At 39.0% G+C, this 13,845-nt stretch overlaps 1 protein-coding gene across 6 annotated transcripts in view; it reads left to right on the forward strand.

The window, feature by feature from the left end:
- Positions 1-13,845, forward strand: part of ATP1B4 (ATPase Na+/K+ transporting family member beta 4) — a 39,475-nt gene that overhangs the window by 21,172 nt on the left and 4,458 nt on the right. For 3 of the 6 annotated variants that reach the window (XM_070783649.1, XM_070783651.1, XM_070783652.1), the window contains one exon: positions 12,827-12,872. The exons of 2 other annotated variants lie outside the window; for them this stretch is intronic. In XM_070783649.1, coding sequence (XP_070639750.1) covers positions 12,827-12,872 — 46 coding nt within the window. Of the gene's footprint in view, positions 1-73; positions 2,045-12,826; positions 12,873-13,845 lie in introns of those variants that run through there. One more of the 6 variants, XM_070783653.1, reaches the window with a different exon arrangement.

Raw genomic sequence — 13,845 nt, forward strand, 5'->3', positions numbered from 1 at the left:
TTTTGTCAGAGTAAACTGCCTTTCTTCATCAAGGTTGAGTTTCTGGTATAAATTATTCTGTTTGTTTGCACAGGAGAAGAACGCGACGAGAAACTTTGAGGCAGGGAAAAGGAACAGAAATTCAAAGAGAAACTGCAAGTTAAGTGACTTCAGGGCACATCTGACCACAGACTGTCTCCCAGAGCAAATCTCTAGTGGTGATTGCAGCTAAAGACAGAAATATTTCCATTCCCTTGTTTGAGTCAGAGGCTAGGCTGCAGTAGGAACCCCTTCTTTCTTTGCAAGCTGCCCTGGGCTAAGGTCTACTAGGCAGATATGGTTTGACTGGGGGGCGGTCTATGATCCCAATGTATTTCCCCCATCTAGGTTCTGTGTTAGAGTCCTGTTTCCTTACTAACTTCAAACATGATAAAGCAGTTTAACCAAATCATGCAGAAGTGTGATTTACAGTGTGATTTTATCCAGGTAGAAAATAATTTTGGGTGTCTGTGTATGTACTGAGGGGTTTGAGGGGGGCTAGGATAGATGGAGGCAAAGGGCAAGGAAAATGGAGTTGAAATGCAGAACAGCCCTGCCTACTTCACACAGTTCTTTAGTTGTAGGCTAGGAAAGAAGAAAAGCTGATAGAGGGATCGAAAAGCTTTAAGAAGGATGTGGTAGGCTCTCAATCTGACAGCCCTGTATTCAAGATATACTTCTCTGCAGGCCCCTGATTAGCTGTAGCATCAGTTAGGATTCCAATAAGAAATAGACAGCATGTTGACAAAATAGAATAATTGGTAGAGGATTTATTTACAAAGAGATTAATTATAAATGTGTCAATGTAGGGAACCATAAAGAATAGCACAATAACCCAGGCTAGTTCAAGCTAAACTCTTAACCTTCCCTAGGCCCTAAGGGATGGGGTTAGGAAGTGGTTTCCAAAACCCAGAAGGACTGAGTAGGGTACAGCTGACCACCTTGAGAGAAGTGGTGACCTTGCTGGAGAACTAAGCTATCTCAAGGTGACCTAGTAGGTAGGGAAACAGGAGAATAAATACCTTGACTTAATCTTCCTCCCTCCTTCTGATCTCCTGCTGGTAATTCTCATTGCCCAAACCCAACCAAAATCAGAGGGCAAGTAAGCCCTCTGGTGTGGTCCATACAGGTCAGTCTCCCAAGGAAGAAGGCAGGGTGGAAAGGGGAGGGGGGACTACTTTTGGAGCGTCAAACACAAAACATCTAGTGCAGACACCAAGATTTTGAGATTCTGAGCACAGACTCCTGGGAGTCTGGTAGAGTGCTAGAACCATCTACTGAACCGACTCCAGTGACCAGGGCATTTTGTCTTCATGCATACTCTGCTCCACAGCTTTGGGGTCAGAGGCAGTAGGCTTTCCCATGATAGAAACTCTTTTCTCTGTTCTTTAATATTCATTCCCTTTTCCAATTTCCTCCTTCATACTTTCCTAATCTGGTATCCTTTAGTATGTCATTTAAAACTCTTTTGCTTGTAAGTCACAAAACAAATGAATAAAAACGATCTCAAATAGACTTGAGGATAAAAAGAAATTTACTGAATCATATAACTAAAAGCCCAGGTTCTGGTTACTTTGGTTTGAGGCATAGCCAAGTCTTGGAACTCTATGTCATTAAGAACCAGTCTTTCTCCATCTCTCTATACTGCTTTCCATCACGTTGGCTTCATTTTCAGGCTCCACAAATCAAGATATGTACAATGGCTGCCAGCACTATCAGGCCTATGTTCTCAAAGGCTAATTTTCCTTCGAAAGGCTTCCCTGGTGGCTCAAACGGTGAAGAATCTGCCCACAATTTGGGAGACCCAAGTTCGATCCCTGGGCAGGGAAGATCCCCTGGAGAAGGGCATGGCTACCCACTCCAGTGTTCTTGCCTGGGGAATCCCATGGACAGAGGAGCTTGGCGGGCTATACAGTCCATGGGGTCGCAAAGAGTCTGGCACAACTGAGCAACTTATCACTTTCACTTTCCCTTTGAAAAGGTAGGTTCTCTTCCCTGATAGTTCAAATAAAAATTCTGAGTCTCTCATTGGCTTGAATTGGATTCTGTGTCCATCCCTGAACCTACCTCTGTGGCCACAAGGAGAAACTTCTTTAGTTGGCCAGGTTTGAGTCACATGCCCAGCCCTGGAGCTTGGGATGATGTCAATACCACTCAGCTTGCCTGGAATGAAAGTCAGGGAGAGGTGATCCTCCTGAGGAAAACTGAAGTGATTTTACCAAAGAAAGGTGAATGAGTGGAAGATAGAATAGCTGTCCACTGCATTTTGTCAGTGTCCTGTCAAATCCTACATCTACTTATGGTTGTTCTTGTACTTTCAAACTAAAATCTTTTCAAAATTTTAACATTAAGGTCTCCAAAGACAGTCCTTTCACTCTACTCTGGCATTTTGTCAACACCTTTGGCTTGGAAAAAAAGCAAGGTGGAAAGAGAAAGAAACCGTCTTGATTTATTCTACTTTGTCTTTACCAAAGAGAATTCCATAATTTAAATCTGCATTCAAAGTCTGGCTTCCATAAAACATTTTCTTCTCAGAATAGACTGATACAATCTTCATAAAATAGTTATTAATAACTTGAATCATAAAAGTATTTGACTTGCATCAGAACAAATTTGTTCACAAGTAAGATGCAGGATGAGGGTAATATCCTTTCCCTCCCCTCCAATCCTCTGACTGATGACATCATCTTGTATATAGAAAATCCAAGGAATCTATTAAAAGACTATGACAGCTAGAGAATAAGTTCACTAGGATTGTGAGATAAAATATCAGCACAAAAAAATTGATTGTCTTTCTCTGCACTAGTGATGAACAATTTAAAAATGAAATTGACATAACAATTCCATTTATAATAGAATAAAAAAGAATAAAATATTTAGGAACAGATTAACAAAACAAGTGTAAGACTTACACACTGAAAACTACATAATATTGTTGGAATAATATATAATGGAAATAACCCCAATGTCCACCAACTAATGAATGGATAAACAAAATATAACGTATCTATACAGTGGAATATTATTCAGGCATAAAAGGAATGAAATACTGATCCATGCCACAGCATGGATGAATCTCAAAACATTATGCTAAAAGAGCCAAACAAAAGGTCACATGCTTGATTCCCTTTATATGATGTATCCAGAATAGGCAAATCCATAAAGATACAATACATCTGTGGTTGCCAAGGGCTGGAAGGAAGGGGAATGGAGAGCGTCTTTTAATAGGGATGAGAATATCTATCCACATATCACTTATCTATCTATCTATCTATCCATTTATCCATCTATATATAGAGGAAGAGAAATTTCTGGGTCATATGGTAATTTTATGTTTAACTTTTTGAGGAACTGTCAGACTGTTTTCCAAAGCAGTTGCACCATTTTACAGTCCCACCAGCAAAGTATGAGGGTTCCAACTTCTTTATATCCTTGCCAACACTTTTATTATTTTTTTCTTATTATAGCCATCCCACTGGGAGTGCAGTGGCATCTTATCATGTTTTTTTAAAATATATATTTCTTCAGCTGCTCTGGGTCTTAGTTGCAGAATGTGGGATCTAGATTCCTTACCAGGAATCGAACCCAGGCCCCCTGCATTAGGAGCTCGAAGTCTTAGCCACTGAACCACCAGAGAAGTCCCCTTATCGTGGTTTTGATTTGTATTTTGCATTTCCCTGATGACTAAGGACAGAGAGCATTTTTTTTCTTCTGCTCATTGGCCATTTGTATATTTTCTTTGGAGAGGTGTCTATTTAGATCCTGTGCTCATTTTTAGTTTGGTTGTCTTTCTACTCTCCATTTGTTAGGGTTATTTATACACCTTTATCAAATACAAGATTTGCCAAAATCTTTGGAGCAAGTTGTGAACTCAGGAAGTGTGAGTCTTCCAACTTTGTTCTTCTTTAAAAAAATTTTTTTTTTTTTAGCTTTTCTGCATACCTTTAATTTCCATGTAAATTTTTTGACCTGCCTGTCAATTTCTGCAAGAAAGATTCTATTTCAATGGTTGCTTTAGAGTTTATAGCAGGTTTTCTCAATCTCAAAATTGTTGAATTTTTGGTCCACGTAATTCTTCATTTCAGGGACCATCCTGTGCATTTGGAATGTTTGGCAGCATCGCTGGCCTCTACCCAGTGTACATCAGTAGTACCCTCTTCAGTTGCGGAAACCAAAAATGTCTCCAGACATTCCAAAATGTCTTCCAGGGGTCAAAATCACCCCTGATTGAGAACCACTGGTTTAGAGTATATATCTTTAACATCATTATCTACCTTTAAGTTATATCATACCACTTTACATATTGTATATGAACCTTACCACAGAACCATATGTTCAACTTCTCCCCTGCGGGTTTTTCTGGTATTGTTATCATACATTTTACTGATTCATATATCATAAGCTGCTCAACACATTGTTATTATTTTATTTAAACAGTAAACTATTTTTAAAGAGATTTCAGTAATAAGAAAAAAATTATTATATATTTAATTATGTAGTTATCATATATTTTATACTGACAACCTCTACCATTTGAGTTGTTTAGACCATTTATATACTACGTGATTATTAATTTGGTTGTATTTAAATCTACTATCTTGCCATTTGTTTTCTGTTGGTCCCATCTGTTTATTGTTCTCCCTTTCTTGTTTTTCTGTCTTCCATTGGAATTAATTGTTTTTAAAATGATTCTACTTTATTGACTTATTAGCTATTATTGCTTCATTTATTTCTTGTGTGTGTGTTTTTAGACATTGCTTTAGGGTTTCATTGTAGAAATCCTTAATTTATCACTCTCTACCTTCAAGTCATATTATACCAATTCATGTATAGTATAGGAACTTTACAACAGTTAACTTCCATTTCATCTTTGTGCTATTTATCATACATTTTTCTTCTATGTATGTTATAAACACCACACTTCATTGTTATAACTATTAGTTTGCTTTAACATGTATCATTTTTTTGTTCTTAACATGACTTTTAATAGCTAAATAGCATTATGTACTATCCAGAGTATGGATGCATCAAAATTTATTTAATCAATTCCAAATTGTGCATTAAGGTTGTTACTTATTTTTCCTTGATATTAAAAATTATAAATATCATTGAACATTCTTGTGCTAAAATCCCTTTGCGCAGTTCTGATTATTCCTTTAGGATACTTTTTGTGGCCAAAAAAAATATATACACAACATAAAATTTGCCATCTTAACTATTTTTAAGTGTAGAGTCCAGTACTGTTCAGTGAATTCACATTTTTGTGAAACAGATCTCCAAAACTTTTTAATCTTACAAATCTGAAACTTTGTACCCATTAAACAGCAACTCTTCTTTTCCCCTTCCTCCCAGCCTCTGGTTAACAAACATTCTACTTTGTCTCTATGAATTTAGATACCTCATATAAGTGGAATTATACAGTATTTGTCTTCATGTGGCCGGCTTATTTCACCTAGCATAGTGTCCTCAAGGTTCATCCATGTTGTAACATATGACAGAATTTCCTCCCTTTTAAGGCTGAATAATAATAGATGGGGAAACAGTGTCAGACTTTATTTTTGGGGGGCTCCAAAATCACTGCAGATGGTGACTGCAGCCATGAAATTAAAAGACGCTTACTCCTTGGAAGGAAAGTTATGACCAACCTAGATAGCATATTCAAAAGCAGAGACATTACTTTGCCAACAAAGCTCCGTCTAGTCAAGGCTATGGTTTTTCCAGTGGTTATGTATGGATGTGAGAGTTGAAGTGTGAAGAAGGCTGAGTGCCAAAGAATTGATGCTTTTGAACTGTGGTGTTGGAGAAGACTCTTGAGAGTGTCTTGGACTGCAAAGAGATCCAACCAGTCCATTCTGAAGGAGATCAGCCCTGGGTGTTCTTTGAAAGGAATGATGCTAAAGCTGAAACTCCAGTACTTTGGCCAGCTCATGCGAAGAGTTGACTCATTGCAAAAGACACTCTGATGCTGGGAGGGATTAGGGGCAGGAGGAGAAGGGGATGACAGAGGATGAGATGGCTGGATGGCATCACCGACTCGATGGATGTAAGTCTGAGTGAACTCCAGGAGTTGGTGATGGACAGGGAGGCCTGGCATGCTGTGATTCACGGGGTCGCAAAGAGTCGGACATGACTGAGCGACTGAACTGAACTGAATATTCCATTGTATGCATATTCCACATTTTGTTAACCCATTCATATGTTGATGAATATTTGGGCTGTTTCTACCTTTTGGCCATTATGGATAATGGTCCTATGAACATGGGTGAACAAATATCAAGACTCTGCTTTCAATTCTTTGGGGTGCACACCCAGAAGTGGGACTGTTGGATCATATGGTAGTTCTATTTTTAATTTTTAAAGGAACATCCGTATAATTTTCCATAGCAGTTGCACCATTTTACAGCCCCTTCAACAGTACACAAAGGTTCCAATTTCTCCACGCCCTTATCATCATGTTATTTTATGTTTTGTGATAGTAGCCATGCTAATGAGTGTGAGGCAGCTCATAGATCTGTGTTTCATTAGGGTTGATGCCTAGAGTTTTATTTTGTTCCGTTGATTGGGCCATGTTTCTCTGTTTCTTGTAATTTTTTTGCTGGGCTTTGGGCATTTGAAAAACAACCACTTCTCCCAACTTTTAAGCACTAGCTTCTTGCAAGGGAAGACGTTCTCCAAGCTTCGCTGCTCAAAGTTCTGAAACCTCTCAAACCTTTTCCGATCTCTTGCTCTCCCTGGTGTCTGCTTGCAGAACTACAGTCCTAACATGCTCTTAATTCTATACTCCTGCTGCTGTCACTTCAGTCGTGTCCGACTCTGTGCGACCCGAGACGGCAGCCCACCAGGCTCTCCCATCCCTTGGATTCTCCAGGCAAGAACACTGGAGTGGGTTGCCATTTCATTCTCCAGTGCATGAAAGTGAAACGTGAAAGTGAAGTCGCTCAGTCGTGTCCAACTCTTAGCGACCCCATGGACTGCAGCCTACCAGGTTCCTCCGTCCATGGGATTTGCCAGGCAAGAGTACTGGAGTGGGGTGCCATTGCCTTCTCCGTCTTTATTCTCAGTGACTTTCAAATCTATTTTCATGCATTCCTGTCTGACTCTTTGCGACCCTATGGACTTTGGCCTCCAGGCTCCCCTGTGTATGTGATTCTCCGCACAAGAATACTTAAGTGGGTTGCCATGCCACCTCCAGGGGATCTTCCCAGTCCAGGGATCGAACCCACATCTTTTATGTCTCCTGCATTTGCAGGCAGGTTCTTTACCACTAGCTCCACCTGAGAAGCCCAAACCTGCTCTCAGTGGCTTCCAAAGCGTGGTGCTGGCCCCATCAGTGTTCTGAATGAGACAAGACAGAAACTAGTCCCTCTGGCAGTCCCAAACAAGTCAGAATGTTGGACATATGTTCCTTTTTTATTCCTTCTGGGGGGAGGTGCTCTGGTTTGGAGGTTTTCCTCCAGGTTACTCTGTACTATGCTACACAGAGGGAGTGACATGAACAAGTAACCAAAATGCATGAATTTTCCTACTCTTTCACTGGAATCCCTCCTGGTTTTATAAGGGCCTAGTTGCTGTAGCTTCTCCGCTGGTCTCTAGAGTTTTCACAGAGGTATTCTGGTCTGTGTATTACTGTTAACTCAGTGTAACTCAGTGTCTCTGTGGGGAAAGGAGGGTCTGTAACTTCCTAGTCCACCATCTTGTTACCTTTGCCCGTATTTTAAATCAGGTTTTCTAAATCATTCAGTTGTAGAAGTTCATTATATATTCTGCATATTAACCCCTTATCAGATTTATAAATATTTCTCCCTTTCCATGAGGATTCCTTTTCAATCTGTGTTTTTAATGTGTCCTTTAATGCAAAGATTGTGTCCTTTAATGCAAAGATGTTTTAAATTTTGACATAGTGCAATTTATATATTTTTAAAAATTTGATGCCTGCATTTTTTGGTGGCAAATCCAAGAAATCATTGCTAAATCCATTCTTTTACTTTTAAATTATTTGCGTTTTTATATTTAAAGTGTGTTTCTTGCAAGCAACTTCTAATTGGGCCTTGGTTTTAAGTCCACTCTCTTGAGAACCTCTGACTTAACTGGGGTACAACTTCAGTGCCTTTGTTGGTTTTATCAGCATTTGCTCTCTATTGTTATTTTAGGGTTGCTTGATCTACACTAGATTGTTAATATTATTTTAAGTCAATTTTATCTTAAGGATTTAAATAATAAGAAAAAATCATATATATGTATATCTCATTGTAATAATTTCTAGTGTTCTTTATTCCTTTGTAGAAATCTACATTTCCATCTTATCATTTTCCTTCTGCCTGAAGAAATCCCTTTAACACTTACAGTATGAGTCAGCTAATAATGCCTTATTTCAGTTTTGTATATCTGAATAAGTATTTCACTTTCTTTCTTGATATTGTTAAAAATAAGACAACGGGTCACAAATGGAGTCACTTATGCTAAGTCTCACATCACCAAACAAAACTTAACTACAGTTTCAGCTTTCCCAAAAATGGAATCTGAAACCAATCAGTCAGGAATTACCTGATCACTACTAGTAAGGCAATTTCTCTGATAGACCCCTGCCATCCCCTAAAGGAGTGACCTTGCCACAGTGAATCTTCTAGCATAATTTCCTTGCTCTTGTTCCCTTTTGCCTATAAAAATCTTTCATTTTGTACAGTTCCTGGAAATGCCTTTCTACTAGATGGGATGCTGTCCGATTCATGGATCACTGAATAAAGCCAATAAGATCTTTAATTTTTACTGAGTAAAAATTGTTTTTTAACAATATTTTCACTGGGCAAAATTCTAGGTTGACAATCATTTTTTAATTTCAAGACTTTAAAGGTTTTGCTCCTCTGTCATCTTACATGATTTCTGATATGAAATTTACTATCATCCTTTTATGTAACATGCCTTGTTCTGGTTGCTTTTAAGATTTTCTCAGGGAATTCCCTAGTGGTCCAGTGGTTACAGCTCAGTACTTTCACTGTTGTGACAACACTCCGGTTGAAACCATGGTCAGGGAACTAAGATCCTTCCTGCGAGCTGCAAAGTGGGATGAAAAAAAAAAAGATTTTCTCTCTCACTCATGAAGAAATTTAATCATATATGCCTTGGTGTAGTGTTCTTTAATATTTTGTGTGCTTGAGGTTCTTTGAGCTTCTTGGATCTGTGGGTTCATAGCTTTCATGAACTTTTGGAAAGTTTTTCACCATTTTCTGTACTCCCTTTGAGAACTCCAATTACACAAATACAGTTTTACCATAGCTCAGTGATGCTTTGTTCATTTTTTTGGATGCTTTTTCTTCTGAGTGTGTCATTTTGGATAGTTTCCATTGCTATATTTTCAAGTTTACTATTTTTTTCTTCTTCAATGTCTAATTTACTGTTAGTCCCATTCAGTATATTTTTATTTCAAATTGCATAGTTCTCAATTTCACAGATTTTATTTCTGTCTTTTTATATTATACATGTCTTCACGACTTTTGAACATACAGAGTTATAGTGATAACAATTTTAGTAGCTATAACAACTGTTTTAATGCCCTTGTCTGCTAATTCCAACATCTCAGTTGTTTTGGGGCTGCTTTTGATGGGTTGAATTTTTTTTTTCATCTCATTATGACTTAAGTTTTCCTGCTTCTTTGCATGCCTAGCCATTTTTTATTAGATAACCAACACTGAGAATTTTAACTTGGTGAGTACTAGTTGTCTCTGTAATCCTACAATTATTGAAGCTTTTTCCTCAGAGACACTTAAGTTATTACATGGAAACAGTTAAATCCTTTAGGAGCTTGCTTTTATGATATTTTAGGTGGGTTGAGAGCAGTGTTCAGTTTGAGTCTAAATATCCTCCACCACCTAGGCCACAACCTCAGTATTCTACCCAATGTTGCATGAATTGTGAGATTACTACCAGTCTGGCTAAGGGAACAGGCACTATTTCCATGTCTATTTGTGTTCTAATCCTTTTTTGTGATTAATTCCTTAGCTTTGAGTAGTTTTTTCACATGTGAGCACATCAATACTTGAGAGGACTCTCTGAAGGTCTCTGAAGTTATATACATATATATATGTATATAGTCTTGCTCTTGCCTGGAAAATCCCATGGATGGAGGAGCCTGGTGGGCTGCAGTCCATGCAGTTGCTAAGAGTTGGACACGACTGAGCGACTTCACTTTCATGCATTGGATAAGGACATGGCAACCCACTCCAGTGTTCTTGCCTGGAGAATCCCAGGGAGGGGGGAGCCTGGTGGGCTGCCGTCTATGGGGTTGCACAGAATAGGACATGACTGAAATGACTTAGCAGCAGCAGCAGCAGCAGCAGCAGTCTTACTCTGTCTTGCAAATACTGGCTGCCTTAGTGTCCCCCAGATTCTTCACTCCCTCTCCTCAACTCATGGAGTTTTTCTGCTTCTACCTGATTCTCTCTCCTCATAGTATGTCCTGGAAACTCTTTCCAGACAGTATGCTGAGCAAACATAGGGATCACCTCATTTGTTTCCCATTTCTGAGGAATCACTGTCCTTCATTACTTAAGGTCCAGTGACTTGAAAACTGTTATTTCATATCTGGTGTCCATTTGTAAAAATGTAGTAATCTTTTTGTAATAAGAGAGTAAATCCAGTCTCTACTGTACCATCTTGGCCGGTAGCAAAAATCTATCTCCTTTTTTGTTAAATTTTATTTCAAAGTATTTCAGTCAGGCTTCCATTAAAGTAGTAGGACTACTCTGCGTGTATGTGTACATGTGCACACATGTGAGTGTGCATGTGAGTGTATGTGTGTTTTTAAGGCATTCGTTATAGAGATTTTACCTTACACAATTATGAGAACTAGTTAAGAAGTCTCTGTAAGGCTCCTATCTTCACATCTGATGCTGGAACTTGAAGTCCACAGTGCAGATAGTCAGGAAGGCAAGATGGAGGTAGATATGAAGTACGGGAAAGAACAGAAACAAAGTGGACCTCACGAGCAGGAGCTAGCATTCCCAAGGATGAACTGAAACTTGTGTCACGTCAGTTCTTGTTTCCTCTGACCTTAATGGAATGTGTATCTTGTAGAGGCCAAGACACTGTCACAAAACTAAACTCTCACACCTGACCCAGGACTCAGAAAAGTGAAAGGAGAATTGAGGGGAAGGTCGGACAGTTTCAAACCCAGTTGCTGTCTTGCGCCACTGAAGTCAGTCAGCAGAAAAAAAAACAATGTGTTCAAGCTACAAAATGGCTACTGTTTCCCTTCAGTCCTCCAAGTCCCGCACAATAATCTCTCCTGTGTCCCACCCTAGCTGGGAACATAAAGGAAAAGGAATTCTGGGAAATGTAGCTGAACCTGAACAAATTAACCCATTACCAATCTACTATGAAGTATTTTATAATTTAAGTCATTTCAGTGAATGAAGTATTTTCTCCCTTTCTAGTTATCCTCATTTGTTCCTAATACAAAGAAAATTTAACTTTTAAATATTTACTTTGGGGACTTCTCTGGTGGTCCAGTGGCTAAGACTCTGTGCTCCCAGTGCAGGGGGCCCAGGTTTGATCCCTGGTAGGGGAAATAGATCCCACATGCCACAGCTAAGAGGTCACATGGTACAACTAAAGAATTGGCATGTCACAAGTAAAGATCCTGCATGCTGCAAATAAGACCTGGCACAGCCAAATAAATAGATATTTTAAAATAAATAAACAAATGAGTGAATAAATATTTATCCAGAAACCTTGATGATGTCATCAATCGTATTAGTATTTATTAGTGTCTCTTGGATTTTCTGGGTATACACTCACACCAGAAAAAGTTATGATTTTTTTCAATATTTATTGTACTAAATCATTTTATTCCTTTATTGCATTGATTAGAATAAGAATATGTGGAAGAATAATTATAATAGCATTCCTGTGTAATTCTTGGTTATCTTGGAAATGTTTTTAGTGTTTCATTCTTCAGAATGATATTTGTTGTTTGTTTTTAGTAAGGAGCCTTTAGGTAGGTCTTTCTATTCCTCTTTTACCTTGTGTTTTTATTAGGGATAGTTACTGGATTTTATGAAAGCAATTAAAGTATATTACTAATATGACCCATGATGTTTTTCTTTAATTCACTTTGTTACGAATTACGAGTACAGGTTTATTTATACTGAACCACCTTTGTATTCCTTGAATATATCTAAAATGATAATAATGGATTATACAATATTTTCAACACTAAATCAGTTCAGAATTAACTGCAACTAACAGAAAGCCTAATTAAAAATAGCCTGTTAACCATAAAGACACTGAATTATTCAGCAACAGTGGAAGTCTGGAGCAGGTGTTTCCAAGGCCTTTGAGAGGCTGAATAAACTCATCAAGGACCCAGCGCTCTCACTTTTCCATACTGCCATTAGAAGTGTGCTCTAATAAAGTCAAATCCCTTTTTCAATGTTTGACTGCTGACAGCTTTTAAGCTTCACCCTCCCTCTTCCCTTTGTGCCTCGCATCTTGGTAAGTTGGTAAGAAAGCCTGGGTTCTCCTTTGTTTGGCACCAGCCATAGATTCAAACCCCTGGGCCCCAACTCATGGACAAAAACCTTCACTCCAGCCCACCTCTCCCCAGACAACCATAAAAATCCCCAGCCAGGGCTTCCCAGGTGGCACTAGTGGTAAAGAATCTGCTGGCCAACGCAGGAGATGCTGGTTTGATCCCTGGGTCATGAAGGTCCCCTGGAGAAGGAAATGGCAACCCACTCCAGTATTAAGAAAAGAAAAGAAAGAAAAAACCCCAAGCCAGTCTTTCTTTCCTTCCTCTCTCATATCATTTCAGATCAGTTTGAGATGCCTGCCCTGGTTGCCCCAGAAAGCCTCATTATGTAAGCAATTTCAGTGTTGACATCAAAACCAAATTTGGGGTGGGGGTCCATGCTGTCTCTGTAGGGTGTCCACAGTCAGTACTGTGAGCAGAATGCTGAGACAATGATCACCACCACCAGGGGTGTGTCTTCTCTTGCTCTAGCTTGCTAACTGACTCTGATGCCTGCTGGCTAGCTTGCCCTTTGAGTTGTGCTCCTTTGTGTTACATTGGCTGAGTCCTACAGAGCTGTGTTATAGATTTAACTAAGTCAGAAGTTTTAATAATTAATTGGCATTTAGAAGTATGGGATCAGAGCCCTCTTTAAAGTGAATGACCCTGGGTTGTGTGTCTCGGCCCAGACCTATCTGTGTGTCTTAGAATGAATCATCTGTCTTGATTCCAGCCTAAGCTGTGACTAATGCTGTTGTTGAGTTGCTAAGTTGTGTTTGACTCTGCGACCCCATGAACTGTAGCCCACCAGGTTCCTCTGTCCATGGGATTTCCCAGGCAAGAATACTGGAATGGGTTGTCACTTCCTTCTCCAGAGGCTCTTCCTTACCCAGAGAAGCCATATATATAAAATCATACATCAATGTGAATCAGTCATAATTATAATTATAAAATTATATAATTATAAAAGAAGAGAAGCGAAAGGCAAAGGAAAAAGGGAAAGATATACACAGCTGAATGCAGAGTTCCAAAGAACAGCAAGGAGAAATAAGAAAGCCTTCTTAAGTGAACAATGCAAAGAAATAGCAAAAAACATAGAATGGGTAAGATTAGAGATCTCTTTAGGAAAACTGGAGATACCAAGGGAACATTTTATGCAAAGATGGACACAATAAAGGACACAAACAGCAAGGTCCTAACAGAAGCAGAACAGATTAAAAAGAGGTGGCAAGAATACAAAGAAGAACTATACAAAAAAGATCTTAATGACCCAGATATCCACGACGGTGCAGTCACTCACTTAGAGCCAGACATCCTGAAGT

Source organism: Bos indicus, chromosome X (assembly GCF_029378745.1).
Source record: "Bos indicus isolate NIAB-ARS_2022 breed Sahiwal x Tharparkar chromosome X, NIAB-ARS_B.indTharparkar_mat_pri_1.0, whole genome shotgun sequence".
Lineage (NCBI taxonomy): Eukaryota > Metazoa > Chordata > Mammalia > Artiodactyla > Bovidae > Bos > Bos indicus.